We start from the raw sequence: 23,413 nt of genomic DNA on the forward strand, positions 1-23,413 counted from the left end.
CTAGGTGAATCAGGGCAGGATTAGGGAGTGGTTAAGGAGTGGTCAGTTCTTAAAGGAACATGCACTTTTAATATCTACTACACAGGAGTATTGCCCAGAATTCACCAGGAAATAGTCCAAGGCTTCGCTGCATGGAGGTGTGCTGTTAGGCTTGAAATGTCACTAAGTCAGCTAGCAGTGAGGGCTAACCAAGCTGCCATCCATCAATGCTGTGTTTGACAAGACCGATGCTAGGACTATATGTATATCCCAAACTAATGAGGGATTCAGGCTGTATCTAATGAGCTAGGGAGTATACATATGACTGAATCTAGGATATATATATGATGGGCAGGACCCAGCACACAGCTGCTTCAGCCAGTACACAGCTGGGTCAAACTACTAAATTCTGTAGGTGCAGCTGGCCACTGTAAGAGGAAGAGAGATAAGTGTTTTGCTATGGCATGCTGCCCTTGAGCTAGAGAAAAAGTGCCTGAGACAGTATTTTGAGGCTAAGGAGAAATGTGATTTTGGAAATGGATGTGATTTTACAAACTGGGGTTCAAGCACAGGCACCCAAGCACCCATCAATTGAATATAAAGATTTCAGATCTGATCAGTTATAAAAATCCCCAATTCAATAAACTTAGCGACAATGCTTATATACAACATAAATAGTAAAAAACATAGACAAATCCTTTCTTAATGTTGCTGCAGGAAAACTTAAGAAGATGTAGGTTCCCTCTATATATGTGGCGCTTGCCAAAGAGATATTTGGGCTGCCAATCTATAAAGTGAAAAATCAGAAATTAGATCACTCCCCCACTTAGGGTACTCTTGGGAGCCTTGAAAACCATAGGCAAAGCTACTCCCCAAGCAGATCCCTCCAGATGTAACAGCCAAGAAAACCACCCCTTAGATCACAGTATAAGTGGGATACGGTGTCAACAAGAGTTATATGGAAAGTGCTACAAGAAATCTCTAAGGCTGAATTCACTTCAAATGGGTATAAGTCTACATTTGCCCATTAGTCACCCAGCTGGTAAAGGGAGGTCTGCTTTTGCCTTCTCTCTGGGTCCAAATGTCACTTAAGCAGTCATTTCACATGAATGATGTAGGGATCTCCTTACTACAGCCACAAGCTAATATCTCCTAGGCGTACAATGACTTGCTCTGACTGTCTGACTAACTGAAGTAGCAACTTAGCTTTTAGTATCAACAATTTAACATGACCAAGAAAAACACTCCTTGGAGGTACTAAATTGCACCAACACCACCAAGCCAGTCATTTCTTTTTCCAAAGAATTCTTATGTTCTCCCCAGAAAGACTATGATTTCCACATCTGGAATGCTTTTTCAAAAAATTCTTATAAAAGACCTAAACAAATGTTATAATACTGGGAAAACATATTTCTATATTACTTATTAAATTTAAATGCTGGAGTAATTTTTGGTCAAATATCCAAAGTACTAATAATTCATTTATTCATTCACTCACCTCATTAAGTGACCATTGTTCAATACCTAATAATTTGGGACCCATGTATTCACAAAAACATCAATCATTGTCATTAGTTGGCATAACATACTGCTTACATTGAGTTCACAGTCCCAATACTGCACAACTCCCCGTGGAAACTTTTTTCTCATTCTATTTAGTAAATGGGTGACATTATGAATGTGGTGTCAGAACCTGCAGAGCATAACCCCATTAATTTTGATCTCACATTTGCATTGTTGAAGATTATTCACATTTAGCTGGCACATTCATTTATTGGATTTATTTTAAATGTACCCATTAAACAAAGGCCTCTAGGGCACATGTGCAAAAATACAAGAATTCAGTCAAATACCACACTAATGATATTGCTCATTAAAAAATGCCACAGGAAGGCTCTCTCCATTAGAATTTATCAGGTTTGAAAAACACGTCTCATAGGTATTCTTCTAAACTCTAGATTCAGTTTAGTTTCTATTTCCTAGAGAAATTTTGATAAGATTGTGTTCACTGGAGTTCACTAAATTTAAAATTGCAGTGGTAGTAAAACGAAAACAAAAGCAAACTTGTGTTTTGAGGTGTCCATGCTCTGGGAACAAATTGGATTTTGAATTATTTAAGAACTTTTGAGGAGATAGAAATAAGAACTGAGATACAGTCTGAGATAGTTTCATTGATGGAGAGAACTTGGTGATGACGGTCCCTCTACCAAAGGTAAACCAAATCAGTTTGCTTTCTTAAGACTGATCTGTTTTGGAAACATTTGTCTCATTGGTGTCTTTTTCTCCCTTCCTCCAACCCAATTCTTATGTTGTATTTTGATATTATATAAGGATAAAGTACTTATTCACTGCTACAAAACTAAATCTTCCTGAAAAAGGAATGAGTCACTGAACTTATTCATTGTTGTGCAGATGAGACTGCCAAATAATAATGGAAAAAACACCTTGAGGGAGCTCAGCCAATCCATCCCCTCACCTTTGGACCCATAAACCAAAATTAAAGTTATCTCAGGGTGATTTTTAAAAAGAAAATCATAGTAAAAATATACCTTGAAAACATCAGAGATCACATCAATTGTGGAACTACCATTAAGCCTCAGTGATTTTTTCTTTTTTGGTTATCTCCCCGATACTCTATATATTCAATTTAACAAAATTCCCACTCTGGGCAGGTGAAGAGAACATACATCATTCAATATACCAACAATCTTCCCCTCATTCCTTCCCTCCCTTCTCTACATGGATAGACAAAGAACTAGCCTTGTTTTTCTCTGCCTAAGTCTGATCGTGTCTGTGGTATTGTGTCTAGTTCAAGTTATAGAGGACTTTAGAATTCAGCTAGCTAGCAGTGCCTCTGTGAAGAGTGGGCTCTAGCTTCTCCAAGAGCAAGTCTGGAGAAGAGAAGGCTGGGCAATTGGGAAGGTGGGGGAAGAACGAAGGGAAAGATGATAACTTATCTTCAAACAGTGGCAGGCTTATTTTACCTGGCCCCAGGGAGAACCTAGAGTTAGCATCAGTGGGTCAAGGCTACCCATGGGAAGATTTCACCTTCACATAAGAAAAAACTTCCTCAATAAGTGAAATGGGCAGAAGTAAGAGGCAACAATCATGGTTATGAGTTTTTCAAATGAAGGTTGGATGACTAGCAGTCATCAGGCATATTGAACAGAGAGATTCTTAATCACAAACTGAACAGGATGACCTCTGCTAAGGTCCCTTCCAACACAAAAATATTGACCAAGAGGCAGCTAGGTGGCTCAGTGGATAGAACACTTGTCCTGGAGTCAGGATTCAAATCTGACCTGACACTTAGAAACTGTGTGACTCTGAGCAAGTCACTTAACCTTCATTGCCTCCCCTCCTCAAAAAAGTAATTATTTGTCTTTCAGAAAAAGAAACAAACTGTAGGACTACTTGAAATAATGAGGCCCTGGTGCATTTGATGCATTATTCAATATGAAATCTAAATTTATATAAAATTTTTATGACTACATCTATTGCATATAAAATTCCTTTCTCCTAAAGATAATACAGTTAGTTATATAGTGTGGCACACATAGGCACAGAATGTTCTATCTAGGTATTTACTATTAAAGGGAATTACTTTTAAAAGGGAGACAAATGCAAATTATTCTTTTTATTTCAATAACAGAAACCTTAAAATGTGAGGAAATTTGTTCTATTATTTTGAAAATGTACTTTATAAAAGCCTGTAAATTTTAGGAATTTCTATATAAATTACAAAAAGTCATATAGTATCTTTCAAAATGCTATGGAAAAGTACCACATTTTCTACTTTTCTTGGTAATGTTAGGATGAATAAGATATATCTTATTCAACTGAGCCTCCTTTATGACCACATTATGTGGAAGTGCTTCTTCATCAGTGGAGAAATATTCTGGCAGGGTGTTTGGTTCCTCTTTCCCAGAGAAACTCCTATTTCAGCAAGTACCAAGTCTGGCCATGCAAGAGAGAAGTTGTAAACCCTATTCCAGAAGCCTTCAGGGTTCTCCAGCTACAAGCAACCTACAGGTTAGCAAGAAAAGTAGCTTTTATGGGGGGAATGGGTTGGCTGAAAAACACTAGATGGCCATTCATTAATCCTACAGGGAAGTCCCTGGCTCTTCCCTTAACACAGCAGAACTTGTCAACTATGCTTGCCAAGATTCTGGCTTGCCCGTCCTGATGCAATCCAGGAGGAAGTCATTGGAACCTACAGGGCCTAGCGACAGCAACAATTCAGACACAATGCTGTGAAGAACTCACTGGCTGGCAGAATCAAAGTAGCAAAGCCATCAGCCAAAGGAGGGAATGCCAGCTTGAACAGTGACCAGCAACTCAAATATCTACCCCACAACAAGACAGAGAGAGAAGTCCCAGCCCTCTTGACAAAGACCAATAGCCTTCAAGTAGCATAGGAATTCTAAGTCTTTGTCACCTAGCCACAGACTTAGATCCAGAGCCTTAACAGAGATAGGTGAGCAGCCTTTCAAGAAGGACAGGAGGTCTAGCTCCCTGCAGGGCCGTCGTGGAGGACCCCAAAGACTTAGCTAGGTCTAGGTTCTTTAAGAGGAAGGCTACAACACTTTGGGTATACTCTGTAGTAAATTGACCAAAAGTATTTCTGGACTGGGCACCCAGATCCTCAAGGAGTTAATCCACTAAGCTTTGGAGCTCCTTCCCTGGGCCATTGGTGAATCGCTATGTGAGCACAGTTCTGTTGAGAAAAGTGATTATGCCATTCAGAGTTGTCATTTCCTGGGTATCAAGGCTCAGGTTCACCCTGAATGATGTGCTCAATAGACACGTGCCTCACCCTGAGATGTATCATTGTTTTAATCCTTGGAAGACTACTGAGTAAATGATGAATCAAATTTAACTTTTTTTGAATGAATCTATTCAAAAATCTTCATTTTCTTTGGAGAAAAGAAGAACAGGGTTTGCTGAAGTCCCTTCCTCAGAGGCAACTAGGTGGCCCAATAGGTAAAGCTGGACTTGTCAGGAAGACCTGAGTTCAAAACCATCCTCAGACTATTTGACTTACTGACTTATTTGGCCCTTGGCAAGTCATTTAAGCTCTGTCTGCCTTGGTTTCCTAAACTGTAAAATGGGGATCAGAAGTGCACTATCTTCCACTAAGATTGTTGTGAGAATCAAGTACTTAGCACAGTGCCTGGCATGTGTTGCTGTTGTTGTCCACTCTTGTCAGTAGTGTCTGACTCTTTGTGATGTCACTTGGGGTTTTCTTGACAAAGATGCTGGAGTGCTTTGCCATTTCCCTCCCCAGCTCATTTTATAGATGAGGAAACCAAGACAAAGAGGGTTAAGTGACTTGCTCAGGGTCACATGGTTAGTAAGTATCTAAGGTCAGATTTGAACTCACGAAGATGAATCATCCACACTCCATGTGGAGTGTGTCTATCTATTGTGTCGCCTAGCTTCCTGTCTGGCACATAATAGTTGCTTAATAAATGTTTGTTTCCTTCTTTTCTTTCAACTCTGAGACTCTGTGAGCACATACTTTGAGTTTCTAGATCTAGGTAAATAACTCAGGCTTTTTATAGAGTAATGGAATAAAACATTTAGTATTCATACAACAGAAGCATCTTTCTCTCCCTCCTGCTCTGCTCTGCTCCCGAGGGTCACTTTTCCTCATACAGGAAGCACTGATTCATGGTCACATTTCTCTCTCTCTCTCTCTCTCTCTCTCTCTCTCTCTCTCTCTCTCTCTTTCATACTCTGTGAGAGAGAAAATCAAACTGACTCTCAAACTTCCTTCCATACTCCCAATGCTGGTCTCTACAACCATGTCTGTTTGATTACCATTGTCATAAAGAATGAAAAATTATGGATAGCTTTACCCTGGCACAACCACTTAGAGTTCAACTAGTTCAACCGAGGCACCAATCACTACAACCTAATACCATTGGAGTACCAAATGATGTATGAAAAGCCCATCTAACAGGATGGGTGTTTGACCTCGCTTGAGTGGCTAACAGACACTTCTCTGTGTCAGCTAATAGTGAATTAATGAGATTTCTCACCTCTGATATGACTTAGGTGACTATGTTTTAAATATGGTCTAGTGTAAACTGGGGGAAGTGGGGGTGAGGCTAGAATAAAGGTGGGAGGGATCCTGGAAATGATGAATGACAATGAAGATGATTGGGGGAAAATAAAAGTTTAGAAGGGGGAAGATAAACAAGTTGAAAAAAGATAAAAGACAATTGAGAAGATCAAAGGGAACAAGATAAAAGGAAAAAAGGAGTGAAAGATGGAAGGATAAATGAATCTGTTCTATTTGGCTTTGCAAATATTTTGTAAATTTGGCTTCTGTTTAATTGCAATTCAATTGCTGGCAAAGAATTAGAGCTGACTGACAGATGTGGCTGAATATCCTACAAATGCTCCCTAAAACTTCCAACTGTTACAAGGCATTTATTACATGTAGCTAAAAGCCCATATGCACTTCTGAATTGGAAAACTTCTTAACAGGGAGAAAAATGGAAGAAGAAAATATTGCTGCATAGGTTAAAATCAAATGTCCTTAAAATGAACATGATTGTAGAAGGTTAAATTCTGAGGCCTTAAACTAGGGGTGGGGAACCTGTGACCTTAAGGTCACATGTGGCCTTAAGGCCACAGGCTCCCCAACCCTGCTTAAACTCTAAAGAAAATACTTCACAAAAGGTCCCCTTTCCATTCTGTTTTTAGAAAATTAAAAATTAGGGCTACTTCAAGGATTCTTGGGCAAAATCCAAAGTCCATAGTAAATGTAAAGTTTGTGGAGTCTAAGAAGTTCTCCAATAACTTACACATGATTAGGATTAATTGACCATATGTGCTTGTATGACTCTGCTATAAGATTTGGACATCTAAACTTTCCTCAGAATGGACCTCTGCTTACCTCAGAATGTAAATGGCAACATGTCAATTAAAGATCTGAATCCTAAAGCTGAATAAGTGTCTTCCCCAACCCCTCAATCCTAAAGCCTTCCCTCTGTTAGTTATTTACTCTTTATCCTGTATATAAATCAGCTTTGTATATATTTCTTTTTATGTTGTCTTCTCCATTAGATTGTAAGCTCCTTGAGGGCAGGAACTGTCTTTTACCTCTCTTTGTATCACTAGGGCTTAGCACATACTAGGCACTTAAATGTTTATTGATTGGTTCATAGGGAACTCTTTCTCTCTTGCTGTGTTTAATGAAAGCAGACCTGGTCTTCTTTGATTCTCTTCCTGCTGAGTCACTCTGTCTCTGAAGCTTATTTATTCCATAGTGTGCAGTGTTCCATGAGATCCTTCATTTCTCCCTTTTATTATCTCCTTCCCTCCTTCAGCACCTTGGGGGATGGAAGTGCACAAAGATGTCCCTGATGTTTCCATTTGTTTTACCTTTCTCAACATCATGGAAATAGTGCCCTAGTTTTGTTTGTTTGAGGGGTTTTCTTTTATCTCTTTTCTATTTTTGGCTCCTGGGCTCCAGCAGACCAGTGGCAGGCAATCTTGGCAGGATACCTGTGTAACAAGCTTAGAATGCTATTCTTGCTACTAAGAAAAGTAAAATATTTCTACCTTTGTCAAAGCAGAGGAGTTTTATGGATGTAGACAAGAAGCCGTTAGAGCTTTTAGCAGAGTATAGTATGGTTATAGTAGCATAATCAGGATCCTTTCAATTGAGGTTTTATAAAATTTTCACATCTACTTTTAAAATATTTCCTGGTACTGGCTAAGAAACAGAGTAGCAGATGAGTGGAATAGATTAGGTACACAATACACCGTAGTAAATGGCCATAGTAATCTAGTTTTTGATAAACCCAAAGATCCAAGCTTTTAGTTGACAAAAAAAAAATGCTGAGAAAACTGGAAAACAGTTTAGTAGAAATGAGGAACAGACCAGCATCTCATACCATATACCAAAATAAGGTCAAAATGGGTACATGATTTAGACATAAAGGATGATATCATAAGCAAATTATGGGAGCATGGAATAGTTTACTTGTCAGATTTATGGATAAGGGAAGAATTTATGACCAAACAAGGGACAGAGGGCATTACTGGATATAAAATGTGTAATTTTGATTACATTAAATTTAAAAGTTTTTGCACAAACAAAACCAGTGCAGCTAAGATTACAAGGAAAACAGAAAACTGGGAGGGAAATTTTTATAGCGAGTTTCTCTGGTAAAGGCCTCCTTTCTCAAAAATATTGAAAAATGAGTCAAATTTATAAGAATATGTCATTCCCTAATTGATAAATGGTTAAAGAATATAAACAGGCAGTTTTCAGATGAAGAAATTAAAACTACGTATAATCATATGAAAAATGTTCTAAATCACTATTGATTAGAGAAAGAAAATTAAAACATTTCTGGGGTACCATTTTACACCTATCAGATTGACTAATATGATAGAAAAGAAAAATGACAAATGTTGTAAGGGATGTGGAAAAATTGGGATACTAATCCACTGTTATTTGTGGAATTGTGAATTGATCCAACCATTCTGAAGAGCAATTTGGAATTATTTCCAAAAGGCTATAAAATAATGAATATCCTTTGACCCAGCATTAGCCTTACTAGGTTTGTATCCCAAAGACAAAAAAAAAAATGGAAAAGGACCTATATGTACAAAAATATTTTTGGCACCTTTTTGTGGTGGCAAAGAATTAGAAATGGAGGGGATGTTCATCAATCGTGGAGTGACTGAATAAGTTATGGTATATGATTATGATGAAATACTATTGCACTATAAGAAATAATTAGGGGGATGGTTTCAGAAAAACTGGAAAGACTTATATGAACTGATGCAAAGTGAAGTGAACAGAATCAGGAGAACATTGTACATAGTAACAGCAATATCGTACAATGATCAACTGAAAATCTATTCTCAGCAATACAATGATCTAAGACAATTTTGAAGGACTCATGATGAAAAATTCTATCCATCTCCAGAGAAAGAACTGAAAGAATCTGAATGGAGATTGAAGTATATCTTTTCTTAAACTTTCTTTATTTTTCTTGTTTTTTTTTAGTCTGTGTTTTCTTTTATAACATGACTAAGATAGAAATATGTTTTGCATGACTGCACATGTATAACATATCAAATTGCATGCTGTCTCAGGGAGGAAGCAGGGGAGGGAGAGAACTTGTAACTCAACATTTAAAAAAATTAATACTAAATTGTTTGTACATGTAATTAGAAAAAAAATATTGGAAAAGACATTTCCTAGAAATTTATTCCTATTTTTGCAGATGGGTAAACAGTGACCCAAGTCTGTGAATGGTCGAAGATAATTAGATCCCAGGTTCCCTGATGCACAGACACAACACAAGAACCCTTCCACTGGACCATACTGCCTTAATTTAGGATAGCACCTGACTCATCAGTATCTCTACAGATGCTACAAAGACATTTCCATCATTAAAAAAAGAGTGAGTAGATCAACTAAGAAATATGCCGTTAAACCTTAATTAGCTGAATGGAAGAGAACTTCATTTAGTAAAAGTATCTCTTTGTGAGAAGGTAACTAATCAGCATCTGTACTGAAAGAATGCAGCGTTCATGTGAGCAGACTTTTGGGCACCCGAACGTTCTGAAAGCACATGAACAAATTCACATCTTGGTTCTCATTAACTGCCACATGAATTTTCCAGTGCACTTTAATCTAAACTGGTATCTTGACAGATGTTAAGTTTGTCTTCACCAAAGGGATGAAAGAGAGATTTGTTTGTTATTTAAGGACAGCATTTGCTGTTCTGACTATGCACTTATATGTTAGTGTGTTAGTCTGCTTACACAGCTCTTTTGATCAGTCAATTGTGCATAATTATGTGTAAGATAATAAAGGAAAAGCAGTGGAAACATGGAAAGAACACTGTCTCCAGAGTCACAAAACCAAGGCTCAAATCCTATCCCAGCTACTACCTGGACAACCTTGGCCATGTAACTTAACCTTCCTAGTCCTCAGTTTTCTCACCAGTAAAAGGGAGGGACTAGCTGACTTTTAAGGTTACTTCTATCTTTAGATCTTTGATCCTGTGAGCCAAGATGTGGAAGATATTGTGTCCTTGCCCCCAAGAAGCTTACAATCCACCTAGGGAGATAACATACATACATGAAAAGCTTCTAGCGCCAATTAAATTTAGCATGATCAGATTTTTTCCCCATTTGATGTGAGTTTGCTCTAATTAGTTTAGTTCCCATCAATCTACATGTAAATTCCTAAAGTCTTCATTCCAAGTAGAGAAGACAAAATTGATTCTTGCACCTTACCCCAAGTATCGTCAAATTAAAAGTAGCCGAAACAAATCAGAATATTTAATTGGAGGTAGAAGTGTGACATACCAGTGAAAATTCTAGGAAGATTGGATTGATAACTACAGGGTTAAAAAAAAAACATCACATTGGCCCCTGTAGGGCTATTCTCAGGACTTTTCTCTAGATTCAAAGATAGCTTTAGGGATAAGCTACAATTATGGGCAGTGAGAGCAAATCAGGAACCATCCCTTGACCCTGCACAGTACTAGTAACCTTTCATTACTGTGCCCTTCTACCAAACCCTCATCAACAAGTCATTACTCTGAATCAGATATTTTGCCCACTTTAAAAAATATTTGATATTGGGGCGGCTAGGTGGCTCAGTGAATAGAGAGCACCAGCCCTAGAGTCAGGAGGACCTGAGTTCAAATTCGGCCTCATACACTTAACACAGAAAACTAGCCTTGTGACCTTGGGCAAGTCACTTAACCCCAATTGCCCTCCAAAAAGCAAAAAAAAAAATTAATATTACTTATCACACATTTAAATTAATGGTGTCTTCATGAGTTTAACTATTAGTGATTTGTAGTCCAAGTTTCTTGATGGGAGTGATGATTATGAAAACAAACTAGTGATTTAGAGCTGTATTATTATATTTAGGCACAGAAACTTATCACTAACTTAGCAATGTTCAGTTTTACTTTCTTAGGTCTAAAAACGAGTGAAGCCAATGAGTATATTTATCAGTATCTTCCACCAGACAGAAGTCACCTTGTTTATGCCTATCTATACAATTTAATATACCATATAAAAAGAACAGAATCATATTTTTCAGCTGCCTAATTGAATCAGTCTTATTTCATAAGCAGTTCAATTGATTACACAGAAATCAATCAGTAAGACAACTGAATAAAAAGTTCTGATTAGAAAACTGTTAAATTTTGGCAGCACGGAAACATCATCTTAGTTAACTAGCCTGCAGGGCTACTTACTAATGTTACTTCTTCTGAAATGACATTCAGTATAGAGTTTGAAAAGTTATTTTCTAAAACAGCACAATAGGGGTGTGGGTGTGTGCGCTTGTGCCCGTGTGTATTTAGCTAGAGCTGAATACCCACTAATAATACCCCACTGCTCTTTCACTACTGATCAAACTCTCTATTAAATTTGCGATATTGGAACCAAAGCCTTATTCAGACATCTAAAACCTTAGCATGATGCTTGAAGATTTCCAAAGTGCTCTCCTCACAACAACTCGGTAAGATAGACAGTACATGTATAATTCTCTCCATTTTAATGATTTGGAAACTGAAGCTTTGAGAGGCCAGGTGATCCAGCTATGGTCATCCAACTAATAAGTGCCTAAGGCAGGACAAGAACCCAGGTCTCCTGACTCCAGCTTAGCACTCTTTTCACTGGGCTATAATATCTACTGGGGCAAAAACCCTTTGATACCATCAACTTGGGAGGATGCGATCAAATGAAAGTGGACAGATATATCAGAAAACAATTAAAAGAAAAATCCATCTGGATGATAAAGGAATATAATGTTCAAAATTCAATAAAGCTATAATATACAGTGAGCATTATAATAATAAGAACAAAATGTAGCTAGTAAATTGAGACAGATGCTGAAGAGTCAAAAATGATCTGTTTGCTTATAGCCTCATTCAACAGCTTAAAATTTTTAGCCAGATCTCTTTAGTATGCATTGAGCCATTCTTGCATGCGGTATATATTTCTGGGATACTCCTGACAATGATGTAAAAAAAACTGTACACCATCAGGAAATAGAAATGCTTTTTTCCACTAACCAGAATACTATAAATTCCAAACTTTTTTTTCTGAGTACAAGCATTGAAATACATTTGGAAAATAGGACCTTTAAATATTTAAATAATATGTGCTTTTTGAAATCTGTAGTTATTCAAGGCAAAGAGGATAAAGTCTAAATAATGTCCTGAAATCTTCCTCTCATCATTCTAAAAGTCACTATGACTTTTCTTCCTTAAGTTCCATCCTATTTCTTTCTTAATAAATGAAATATTCTCCTCCTCAGCTGGGCAGGATTACAATTACCCGACAAAGCTGATGACAGTCTTCGAGAGATCACCCAGCAAGAGGCTCTTGTCGAGGCCTTGATGGTTTCTTCGATCAGCGGCCGTGTAGCAAGCAGCGGCAGAAGGAGAGCAGCAACATGTCAATTCAGGAATTCGGTGGAGAGGCTCCTACTATATCTAGCAGATCTAAACTTGAGCTCATGGTAGCATTGCACAAAGCTATGGTAGATAAAAGTTATGGGTAATGCCAATAGAACAATTCCACTCACTACACAAACTCCTCCAAGGATTCTTCCAGGCACTGTGATAGGATACATATCGCCATAGCCAACCGTAGTCATAGAGATAATCACCCACCAGCAGGCAGCGGGGATGCTGGCATAATCTTTGTTGGATGTTTCCAGGTCCAGCCCATGTTCAAGAAGCTGAGAAAGTGCACTAAAGATTGCCATGGCAACACAAATAAAGACAAGTAACATAACCATTTCTCTATAACAACGTTTGAGAGTCAAACCAAGTGTTTGAAGGCCAATGAAATGACGGGCAAGCTTAATTACCCAAAAAATCCTCATCATTCTAAGTACCCTCAAGGTGACTCCGGCTCTCTGAAGTTGAGAGTTCTCTCCTGTAAAGACTGTCATTAACACTGAGATGTAATAGGGAGTGATTGCCAGTAAATCAATGATGTTCAGGGGTCTCTTGACAAACTCACACTTGTTTTTGGAGACGATGAACCTTACAATGCACTCTGCAGTGAACCACCCTATACAGATGGCTTCAATTATCCTGTCAAGAGAACAAAAAAAAAAAGAATTGATCATTTTATTTTTAAGTATTTTAACAGCACTCAGATTTTTTTCAGATAGTATGACATTGACATTAATTTCATCTACTTTTCCAGAAAACACGAAGAACAGAGACAACCCTAACCTTATCAGATCCACCATGATTTAATAACTGACAAAACAAAGAGTACAAATGTGAATTCATTAAATGTGACTAAGGCCTTATTTATTTACAAATTTTAATGTTTCCACTAAGGTTAATTAGATGCTAGTACATAATTTCTGAAAAGCAAGATTTTATTTAACAATATGTAATTAACTTGGAGTTATCAACAATATATAGACAATATAATACATAAGGCTCTATTTTTGCATGCAGCTAGAGTCTAAGTTTTTATAAAGCTATATTTTAACTAAACTACAACTTATTATAAAACAAATTAAATTTTTTTCAAATTGAAATCACTGATTTTTTCTATTCTTTATTCCTCATCCAATGACATATGGGGTTATATTTAGAGAGGCACAAATCCCAGTAATAAAGAATTGATAGTCCCTCTGTGTTCTGACCTGGTCAGACCACATTTGTGCTTAGGTCTGAGTGCTACAGAATAACAATGAAATTGAACGTTGGAGAGGGTCCAGAGGGCAGCAAAAAGGAGAGTGAAGGGGGTGGCTAAGTGGCGCAGTGAATAGAGTACCAGCCCTGAAGTCAGCGGGACCTGGGCTCGGATCCGGCCTCAGACACTTAACACAAAAAATAGCCATGTGACCTTGGGCAAGTCACTTAACCCCAACTGCCCTCCAAAAGCACACACAAAAAAAAAGAGTGAAGAGCTTCACATCATATGATGATTAGTTGAAGGAACTAAGAATGTTTAGTCTATAGAAGAGAAAACTAAGGAGGACATCATAGCTGAGGACATCAAGTATCTGAAGGGCTATCATTCTTTTTTTTTTTTTTTGCCCCAGAGGACAGAAGCAGACATAATGGGTAGAAGCTGCAAAGGGACAAATTTAGTCTTGGTAGCAGGAAAAACTCCCCCAAATTAGACCTATCCAAATGTGGTACAGGCTGCCTTTAGGAGGCAGAGGCTCTGCCTCATTGGAGGTCTTTATGCAGAAGCTGGATGACCAATTTGTCAGGAATGTTATACTGAGGATTCCTTTTTGGGTACAACATGGCCACTGATATCCCTTCTGCTTCTAAAAACTCTAGGATTCTCTGATCTACTAATCCCCATTGACTAAGATTCCTTCTATCAGAAATACAATGATAAAGAGATTTAAAACCAAAGAAAAGTGAAATGATAAAAGTCACCAGAAATCTCAACCAAAAAATAGTATTAAAAATCATTATCTTATGGCTGTTTTTTGGTTTGGTTTGGTTTTTTTAAGTCTGGGTTGGTAAACCCAGCTAGTTAAAGCATACATTTTTGTTGTTCAGTTGTTTTCAGTCATGTCCAACTCTTCATGACCCCATTCTGGGGTTTTCTTGGCAAAGATATTGGAGTGGTTTGCAATTTCCTTCTCCAGTTTACTTTACAGATAAGAAAGCTGAGGCAAACAGAGTTAAGTGACCTGCCCAGGGTCACAGAGCTAATAAGTATCTGAGAGCAGATTTGAACTCACAAAGATAAGTCTTCCTGATTCTAGATCCGGCACTCTATCTACTGTGCCACTTATTTGCCTAAAAGCATGGGTTAAACCATGCATAATAAGCTAGTTACCTCTTAACAATGGATTCCTCACACTAGCCAATCATCCCACAAACACATGCCATTTGTCATAAGCATAACACATCCTTCTGACTTGGAAAAAAAAGCCCTTGTATCCCATGTCTTTACAATGGTGGCTTCATGGTATGGTCTCTGCCTGTGGAAGCAGCCATTAAAGAGCTCTGTTTTGGGGTGACCCTGAAAGATAACCTAAGTGGTATATATGATCTAGTTTCAATTTTCAAGCCATGCATCCAAACCAGGTGGGCTCCTCTGATAAGCCCCTTGCCCATCCCATAATGCTATCTCTGCCCCCTGAAAGGGTGAAGGAATCCTTCTGTCACAACTAAGCCCTTCAGATTCATCAGATCCTCTTCTCTCCAACTCCAAGGACCTTCCCAAGGAGAAACTTGCAACACTGGAAAGCTACTATAAAAATATTCAAGGATGTGAGAAAGCAAGATGGCTCCTCCTTCACATCCTGACCAATGAGGGCCAGGGAGTCAGAATCAGTATCTGAGGCCCTCACCTACTTTCGCAGGCCACTGACTGTGGAGAAGACACCTCTTACTACCAAAGAATTTAAAGCCTAGGCAACCTCAGCCAGAAGAAAAACTGTCCTGCCACTCACAACTTCTCCACTGTATAGCCTGCATCACCCCATCACCTTGCAGATTAGTAGCAAAGAAAATCTAAAGGGGGCAGCAGCAGTGGAGAAATTGGGGAAGGCACCAACTATGCTTGTTCACCTGCCAGATTCCACCCTCACTACAGAGACTATGAATAAAAATGTGACCATTTGGGGCTCTGTGCCCTGTAAGGCTCCTATAATGAGAAATTCATGAAACCTGAAGAATAGCAAGCTGTCTTCTTCCTAACATAAGGTTCTAACAAAAATAACACTGAGTCATTGTTTCTCCATGGTGAATGTAATGGGGCGGGGGGTGGGGGGTGTTAGGGGAAGGAGGTGCCACTAAGTCAGGAATCACTGAATTCCACATCAAGTGCTTCTAAATACACAGTTTTGGGCCAGTTCTTTCTCCCCATTCCTGTGTACCTAGTACAGGGCTGGGCACGTGTGGTGGTGTTCAACAACATGGTTTGGTTGGATTTGCATATCTCACAACATAAAATACCATACTGCTTCAACAGCTAAAAAATAGTGTGGCGGATAGGGCACTGAACCTGGGGGGCAGAAGCCTGGGTTCTAGTGCTCATTCTCACTGACTCTGTAAACTTGGGCACATTATTTCCTCTCTAAGGAAGTAAAAGGAGGGACGTTGAACAGATGATCACTAAAGTCTCTTTCAGCTCAAAGATTCTATGAAATGAATTAATTCAACAGGGATGTTTATGAAAGAACAAGTGCCAGGACATTTTTTGCTTAATTATTTCTACCAGCAGCCAAAATGGTGATCAGAGTAGAAAGACTGTGAAAGAGGGAAATGCAGACGACGCAAAATTGCTAAATGAGGGGATCACACAGGGGGAGATAATGTTAAGAAGAAGTCCTTTAGGTGCTTGTGATAATAATGTCCAAGGCAGTGATAACCTTATCTAGAATTGCATGCTATAGGAGATCCTATTAGAGTAAAATAGTAGAGTATTACTTTTACCTAGAAATGTGCTAAGTCGAATAAGATTAACTCTGAATTAAGCATCTTATTAAACCTCCAAGCATTATACAGGGTGTCCCAAAATTTTACTACAGTTTTAAGATATTAAAGCTTAAAATTATAGGAAAGGGGTGGCTAGGTGGCACAGTGAGTAGAGCACCAGCCCTGGAGTCAGGAGGACCAAAGTTCAAATCCAGCCTCAGACACTTAACACAAAAACTAGCCGTGTGACCTTGGACAAGTCACTTAACCCCAACTGCCCTCCAAAAAAAGCAAAAAAAAAAACACCCTATAGTAAGACTTTTAGGACACTATGTGTAATATAGAATCCATCACAAAGCTTTGCCAGTAAGTTTCAAACATCATTAAACCTGCAAGAATTACATCTGACTAGAATATCTGGTACTGGACCCACCCACAGTATTCAACAACACTCAACCTTTCTTGATAGCCCATGACTTTTAGTATTCTTCCCTCTACCTAAAAGATCCAAATACTTTATCCACCTGCGTAAAATATACCCATGATTGGTCCTTAAATAAAATAGAAAAAGAAATTTAAAAAGAGATGTTGGACAAATATATTTTGTTTTTGTTGGTTTGGGGTTTTGTTTTTTCATATTTTTCTTAACAACCTGAGGCACATTGAGAACTTATTACTTTCATGGCTTACAGAAAATTTCAATTATACTCGCTTCAAAAACAGAAAATTAAAAAAGTATAGCTATTGATTCTTTTTGCTTCAATTTCCTAGAGAAGAGTCAGCAATGTAAAACAATTTGTCACAACAAGGATGTCTAAAGATCTACCCAGAAATTAATTGATGATCTTACCAAACAGAGACGTGGAGTTCAAGGTTAGCGACCTTCTTACAAGAGTACGTGTGAAAGGAAAGGGTGTTAAGTAAGACGTGTCCCGTAGCAAGAGCAAGGGAGAACAGATGGGCAGCTAAAGCATTACACTGGAATTCATGAAATATTAAAAGACCCAGAGGAAACTCTCCAATGTGTTGAGTAGATCTGTGAAGGGCTTATAGAAGGAGATGAACAAGAATCGCTTGTGACAAGAAGGCATGGAAGATGCACAGGTAGAGGCAGAACTTAAGTCTGATGAGGTGATGAATTCATCAAAGTATTTAATATTTGAAAATATTAATGTTTTATTTAATAGCAATATTAACTGTGATAATATTCACTGCACATCTTGTAATCTCCCAGTCCCAAAAGTGCCTAATAGTAAGCACTTAATAAATGCTTGTTGACATGACATATAATCAGGCACTTCCATATTTGCTTCATCATTATAAAGGCCCCACCTATTATACACAACTCTTCATTTCCTCTCCTCAAGTGAAAGGTCAAGGAAGCTTCATAGCATGGGGAAGAAGAGCAGATGGAGTTTCCCTCTGCCCTCTAGGACTGGCCCAGGCCTTCATCAGGGTGGTTACTCCCTGTCCTCACTCCCCGCTCAGAGGGCTGCAGAGACTCTGAAACCAGCAGAGAATCTAAGATGGGGTGAGAGGGCATGATGGAAGAAAGATGTGCAGCACCAAAAAAATGGTTGAAAATCATGCCACCTGGCAATGTAGAACCTTTAAAATTGGCAGGAACCTGAAAACAATTTTGCTGTAACTACATGTCACATCACTGAGAACTTGATTAAAATCCAAAATTATCATGAAGGACCAAGATTTGAAATCCCAGCTCTTCTACTTACAACCTATGTAAAGTTTAGGAAGTTGCACCTGTCTCAGCCCCAGTTTCTTCATCTGTAGAATGAAGGTGCTGGATAGAAATATCTTTTCTTCCAGCTCTAAATCCTGTGACAAGTTGAAAAATGGAAAGATTTAAACAGGATAAGGTTTAATATAATGCAACTGAGAAGAGGGAAAATTAAACTGAATAAATATAAAATGACACAGGACTGAAGGGTATCTTGTGGTCAGAGTGGACCACAAAGTAAATGGAAGAACTGGATTCTGCTTCATGCTCTACTGTTTATTACCTTTGTGACATTTAGTAAACCATTTAAACTCCCTGATCCTCTGTTTCTTCATCTGTAAAATGAAATGTATAAATCCTATGGTCCTACATGTATCATATTTACTGCTATAATTAAAAAACAAGTGTAATATTATCTGTGATAAGAAGAGGCAGAATGACATAATGTATAGGGAACCAACCTTGGAGTCAGGTAGATGGTGGTTTAGGTCCCACCTCTGGCACCTACTGACTGGATGACCCTGTGCTAATCATTGAACTTCTCAGAGTTAACAATAATTTAGATGAAATCTGTTTGATTTGGTCTGAGTCTGTGTAAGGAGGATTTCATTTTTCCAGTCCTGTTTGAAGAGAGAATATGAAAGGGCCACAGTTGTAGGCTTTGCTCATCTGTACTTACAAGTGTAAGGGCAACTCTCCAAGCACATAAGTTAGAGAGAAAGTGCAGACCTGCATTAGCATGGGGAGTTTTCTCACCCACAAGTTCCCTATGCCAATGAAATCACAGGTCTGGTCCCCATCCTGTCTCATATCATAGTATGTAAGTAAGGGTGTAGAATGTGGAAACCACAGAATGCCGTTCTCAACATCTGTCAGACTAGTTTGGAAATGCTAAAATAACCTTCAAATATCGATATAACCATTCTTTAAAAACACAAATGAACACTGAGACACTGACAATTTTTAATCTTTGGATGAGTGGACCATATATAAAATAGAATGGAAGGTGCTTAAAGTGAAACAAAAGCACTTTAGACTATATGTTAGAAGGATTATAAGACTTGTGAATCCACTATATCACACTTGATGACAAAAGGGGACAGAATTCCCTCCCATGGTTATTTTATTTTATTTTTTTTAACATTTATGTTGCATTGAATTTTTTGTTGTTGTTGCATTGAATTTTAAAATTTATTTTATTAAGCATTTCCCCACTACATTTTTTTTTTTTAGATTTTCCTTGTTTTCTTTTTGGAGGGGAGGAAAGGTCGGGCAATTGGGGTTAAGTGACTTGCCCAAGGTCACACAGCTAGTTTTTTGTTAAGTATCTGAGGCAGGATTTGAACTCAGGTCCTCCTGACTCCAGGGCTGATGCTCTATTCACTGCACCTAGCCGCCCCTCCCATGGTTATTTTAAATAAACAAACAGATCTGCCTTTCCAGCGGGTAGTTTAAATACTGTTTTTCTTAGAGGCAGGGAAATGGATTGAATGGACAATTAAGGTCATTTTTGGTCCTATGAGTCTATGAATCCATGAAATATAAATCATTTAGTCTATCACTTAGATTATCTTTAAAATGCAGTACACATTTAAGATTCAAATTTACAGCATTTGGCAGAGGCCCTCAGAGTTTTGTGTTCCTTTGAAACACGCAGAAATGTACAAATGATATGCAGTTATAAATAATCAAGATATTTAGCAAGATATTTACATTTCCTTTCCAAAACAAAAGTCACATTTTCTTCATTTTGGATTATCTCACATCAGTTGAGCTCCCACTCGTCTCAACACAAAAGGACACTAGCTAGGCACACATCTGAGTGCAGGGGGGTAAAGGAGGACCCTATCACTCCAATTTTTTTTTCCTCTCCTCTCAAGCAATGTTTAGCTAGAAGAGTACAGTCAGTAGCCAGCATGAACTGGACAGGACAGTGAGCACTGTAAAAGCAGGGAAAGCGAAATCCTCCTTACTCCCAACTTTCAGCCTCTAACTACACAGGCATTCGCAAACAGATTTCTATCTCATCCTGACCATAAAGTAATGACCTGGTTTCTATAAACCACACAAAGTAATTAGTCTTCTCTTGGAAGGCCTATGCCCCTACAGGATTCTATTTCCCTATCTAGGGAAAGAATCTATCAGACGACTCTTTAATACATATGATAAAACGGTTTCTTCTAAAAAAAAAAGCTGTATGTTTACTTTTCAATTCTCTTATCTTTCACAAAATAAATTTAGGAAAATGACTGAGATAGCTTCCTTTATCAGAACAAAGTAAAATTATATTTACTTATTTGTCAAGAGAAACAGAAAAACAGCATTTATTAAGTTCTTACCAAGTGCCAGGTTCTGTGCCAAGTTCTAGAAATAATAAATTCAAGCAAACAAGACTCACTACCCTCAAGGAGATGGTGATTCATAGTGTCAAATTGCAGAATGGGGAGACAATGAAATACCCTAAATCCTGGGACTGAGAGCAATTTGTAGGTACCTAGCCTAGTTTCTCAACTGAGAGCAAGGGGGTTGATTTCCAGTCAATACCAGGTCCTAATTCCCTTAGGGCAAGGTCCCACATGTCTGGGAAGCTCTGAAGTGATCATCAGCTTCTTTCATTCTAAATGAGAAAGTCTATTTTCTTTACTCCCTGACTGCCTCTCCCCCCAACCCCCCATTCAACACCAAGTCAGGCACTTGCTGAAAACTAAGCAAACTGTCATCTTTGGTAAACTTTGTAACATGTTCCCTATTTTTTGAATCTGCACAACTTTGTATTTCAGTATGGTTGTGATTTTCACCTTGTGAGACTGCACAAGATCCTCACACACACACACACACACACACACACACACATTTTGAGACCTTTTCCTGTATGGCACTGGGGAAGCAAGTGACAAGGACAATGGTTATGTCTCCTGAGAAATCTTGGGGGCTGATTGTTCTGGACTGGGGACATTGACAACGCATTCAAAATGTACCACTATTTGCCAATGACAGCAATTTTTGCCTAAGTGTTTGGAGGGGGTGAGTGTAATGCCCAGCTTACTCAGCTGATGCAACCTCTCCATTTGGAAGCTAGTAAGAAGCTTGTCAAAAAGAGGCGAAAATAGCCGTCCTTAAAGAGCCTATCCTAGCATAGGAGACATGTAACTAAATAGATACAAATAAGATACATATGGAGTAGCTAGAAAGTAACCTTTCCAGAAGAAGGCTTCCAAATCTAGTAAGAGAGTGTGCACCCAAAGTGGCCTCTAGAAAGTAAATGGATGAATGAAGCAATTATTAAAAGCTTACAGTCTGCACAGCACTATGATAAGCCCTGGGGATATTAATAGAAAAGATAGACAGTCTCACATTCTAATGGGGAAGACAACACATGGAAGGCTTCATTTTCAAGTCAGATGGAAAGGATCTCATAATTCTTAGGGCACAGTAACAATGCAGATGGTAATGTCCCTCCTTTATTGTTATTTTCACTGAAAAATCCTTCGGTTTCTGATGTTGAACCATTTCATAATTCCAAAAGCTTTGGTGGTAAGAATTTTCTTGGTGGCATTTGAGCTGAGTCTCAAAGGAAATAAGAAATTCTAAGAAATGAAGAACAGGGAGAACCTTCCAAGCACAGGGGCCAGCCAGCACAAAGGCATCTCTACATTTTCTTAGCACTCTGCATCCAGAGCTATCTCCTGATAGCTGTCCTGATCTATATCTGGTCACCGGATCCAGATGGCTCTGAAGGAGAAAGTGAGGCTGGTTACTTTGCACAGCCCTCCCTCCCTTAAATCCAATTCACTTGCAAGTCATGGTATCATCTTCCTGATGTCATGGTCCTCTTTGAGAGCGAAGGACAACAGCAGCAATTTATTGCACTGCTCTCTGCTGCCTATCTATCTAAGCACTTTTTCTCAGTGTCCTTTGTGGATCCTTCCCCCATGACATGCCCTCTAATGCAGGTGCTCTCCTGTCCTGGGCCCCTCTTCCTTTTTGCCTCTGACTTGGTGATCTCTTCAGTTCCTATGAGTTGAATTACCATTTCCATGCAGATAATCCCCAAATCAATCTATCCAGGCCTAATCTCTTCAGTAATGCATCTCCAACTGCTTCTTTGACATCTCAAATTGACTTTATCATATCAAACTCAAATGTCTAAAACAGAACCCAATATCCTTACTCCTAAATCCTAACTCATCCCAAACTTTCCTATTACTGTTGAGAGGACCACCATCTTTTCAGTCATCCGGGCTCAGAATCTGAGTGCCATCACTCCCATTCAAGTTAATCAGGTGTCTACCATGAGCCAGGCACTCTCCCATCATTATCAACAAATCCTGTCATTTCTACTTTCTCATCTCTCACATTTGTTCCCTTCTCTTGAATCATAAATTCCCCTTTTTTTAGGCCCTCATCATCTCTTACCTGCATTGATGAAATAGCCTTTTAAAAAATTATTGATGCATTTTATTTTCACTTCACATAAATTCCCCCACTCCCCTTCATAAAAAACCACCTCAAATAATAAAGACTTTTTTGAAAGAAAGAAGAGAGAAGAGGAAGAAAAAAATCAACAAAACTCATCAATACAATGAAAAACTGTCAACATACACAATACTCTACACTGGATGGATCTCCACCAATGCAAAGGAGTGAGGGGGAGGTGTCTTCCCATATTTTTTCTTTGGGGATAAGCTTGTTCTTTGCAATTTTGAGGCATTCATTTTCTGTTGATCTCTTACTCTTCCTTGCATTTATATGGTTGCAGTTATTGTGTATATAGTTTTTTTGGTACTGCTTCCCTAACTTTGTATCAGTTCATGTAAGTCTTTCCATGATTCTACGGCTTCATCATTTTTGTTGTTTCTTACAGTGTGGTAATATTTCCATCACCTTCATAAACCACAACTGTTTTAGCCATTCTCTAATCAATGGGCATCTCCTGTGTTACTTGTTCTTTGTACTGCTGCTATGCATATGTTGGTGCATTTGTAGGCTTTCTCTTTATCAGTGACCTCCTTGGGTTACATTCCTAGCAGTGGAATCTCTAAGTCAAAGGGCATGGGTACTTTTATTTGTATAATTTCAAAATGCTTTCTAGAACAGTTATATTAATTCACAACTCCACTAACAATGCATTAGTGTGCTCATCTTTCTACAACCCCTCCAACAGTGACAACTCTGGTCTTTTGTCATCTTTGTAAATTTACTGGGTGTTAGGTCAAACTTCAGGATTATTTTGATTTTGTTTCTCTTATTTTTAGTGACTTCAAACACTCTTTCA

At 38.4% G+C, this 23,413-nt stretch overlaps 1 protein-coding gene across 2 annotated transcripts in view; it reads right to left on the minus strand.

The window, feature by feature from the left end:
* Positions 1 to 11,818: 11,818 nt before the first annotated feature.
* KCNG3 (potassium voltage-gated channel modifier subfamily G member 3) overlaps positions 11,819 to 23,413 on the minus strand; it is a 41,683-nt gene continuing 30,088 nt past the window's right edge. For both annotated transcript variants that reach the window (XM_069071786.1, XM_069071785.1), the window contains exon 2: positions 11,819 to 13,085. In XM_069071786.1, the coding sequence (XP_068927887.1) occupies positions 12,440 to 13,085 (646 nt within the window). In that variant the 3' untranslated portion in view covers positions 11,819 to 12,439. The remainder of the gene's footprint in view (positions 13,086 to 23,413) is intronic.

Source organism: Petaurus breviceps, unplaced genomic scaffold, assembly GCF_028583685.1.
Source record: "Petaurus breviceps papuanus isolate PSGF00001 unplaced genomic scaffold, PetGlider_PUasm1.0 90842, whole genome shotgun sequence".
Lineage (NCBI taxonomy): Eukaryota > Metazoa > Chordata > Mammalia > Diprotodontia > Petauridae > Petaurus > Petaurus breviceps.